Source organism: Trichinella spiralis (genome assembly GCF_000181795.1).
Source record: "Trichinella spiralis strain ISS 195 chromosome Unknown Scfld1, whole genome shotgun sequence".
Classification (NCBI taxonomy): domain Eukaryota; kingdom Metazoa; phylum Nematoda; class Enoplea; order Trichinellida; family Trichinellidae; genus Trichinella; species Trichinella spiralis.
Genome location: NW_003526940.1, coordinates 2,744,856 through 2,745,589, shown reverse-complemented (window position 1 = coordinate 2,745,589; position 734 = coordinate 2,744,856). Strand labels below are relative to the sequence as shown.

Here is a 734-nt window from a genome sequence, read left to right as displayed (position 1 = left end):
AAGACGCTGCTTCGATAGCGGCTATATATACATCAGCATCCTTGGTTTTCTTTGAGTTCATCCGCCTCTCAGACTTCTTCTTAATCTCGTCGAATCTGTCTATTCAGCTATCGGTTCATCCGTTATCACTGGTTTTTCGTCTGTTTCTTCAGCTATTGATGAAACAATGTCCAGCTGATCGACATTTATCGCTGTAACTTCACTAGCCAGCGTCAGTTTCGGTGATGTAATATCCGTTTCTGGAATTTGAGAAGACGCTGCTTCTTTAGCGGCTATATCTTTTTCAGTTTTCTTGGTTTTCTTCGATTTCGATCGCTTCTTAGACTTCTTCTTAATCTTTTTAGAATCTTTCTTTTCACCTTTCGGTTCACCCGTTATCACTGGTTTTTCGTCTGTTTCTTTAGCGATTGATGGAACAATGTCCAGCTGATCGACATTTATCGCTGTAACTTCACTAGCCAGCGCCAGTTTCCGTGATGTAATATCCGTTTCTGTCTCTTGAGAAGACGCTGCTTCTTTAGCCGCTATATCTTTTTCAGTTTTCTTGGTTTTCTTTGATTTCGTCCGCTTCTTTATTTATTCTTAATCAAATTAGAATCTTTCTTTTCACCTTTCGGTTCATCCTTTAAAAGTGGTTTTTCAACCGCCCCTTTCGATGTGGAACAATGTTCTGCTGATCTACATCCCCCACTTATCTTCACTAGCCAGTGTAAATTTCGGTGATGTAATATCCG

The 734-nt window shown here is 40.1% G+C and overlaps 1 protein-coding gene across 1 annotated transcript; it reads right to left on the bottom strand.

The window, feature by feature from the left end:
• Nucleotides 1–99: 99 nt before the first annotated feature.
• On the bottom strand, nt 100–622 carry Tsp_09005 (putative cylicin-1). Its single transcript, XM_003382108.1, has 2 exons — nt 611–622; nt 100–570 (listed from the first exon to the last, which is right to left on the bottom strand). The coding sequence occupies exons 1-2, from the start codon at nt 620–622 to the stop codon at nt 100–102; spliced, it is 483 nt and encodes a 160-aa protein (XP_003382156.1).
• Nucleotides 623–734: the final 112 nt, after the last annotated feature.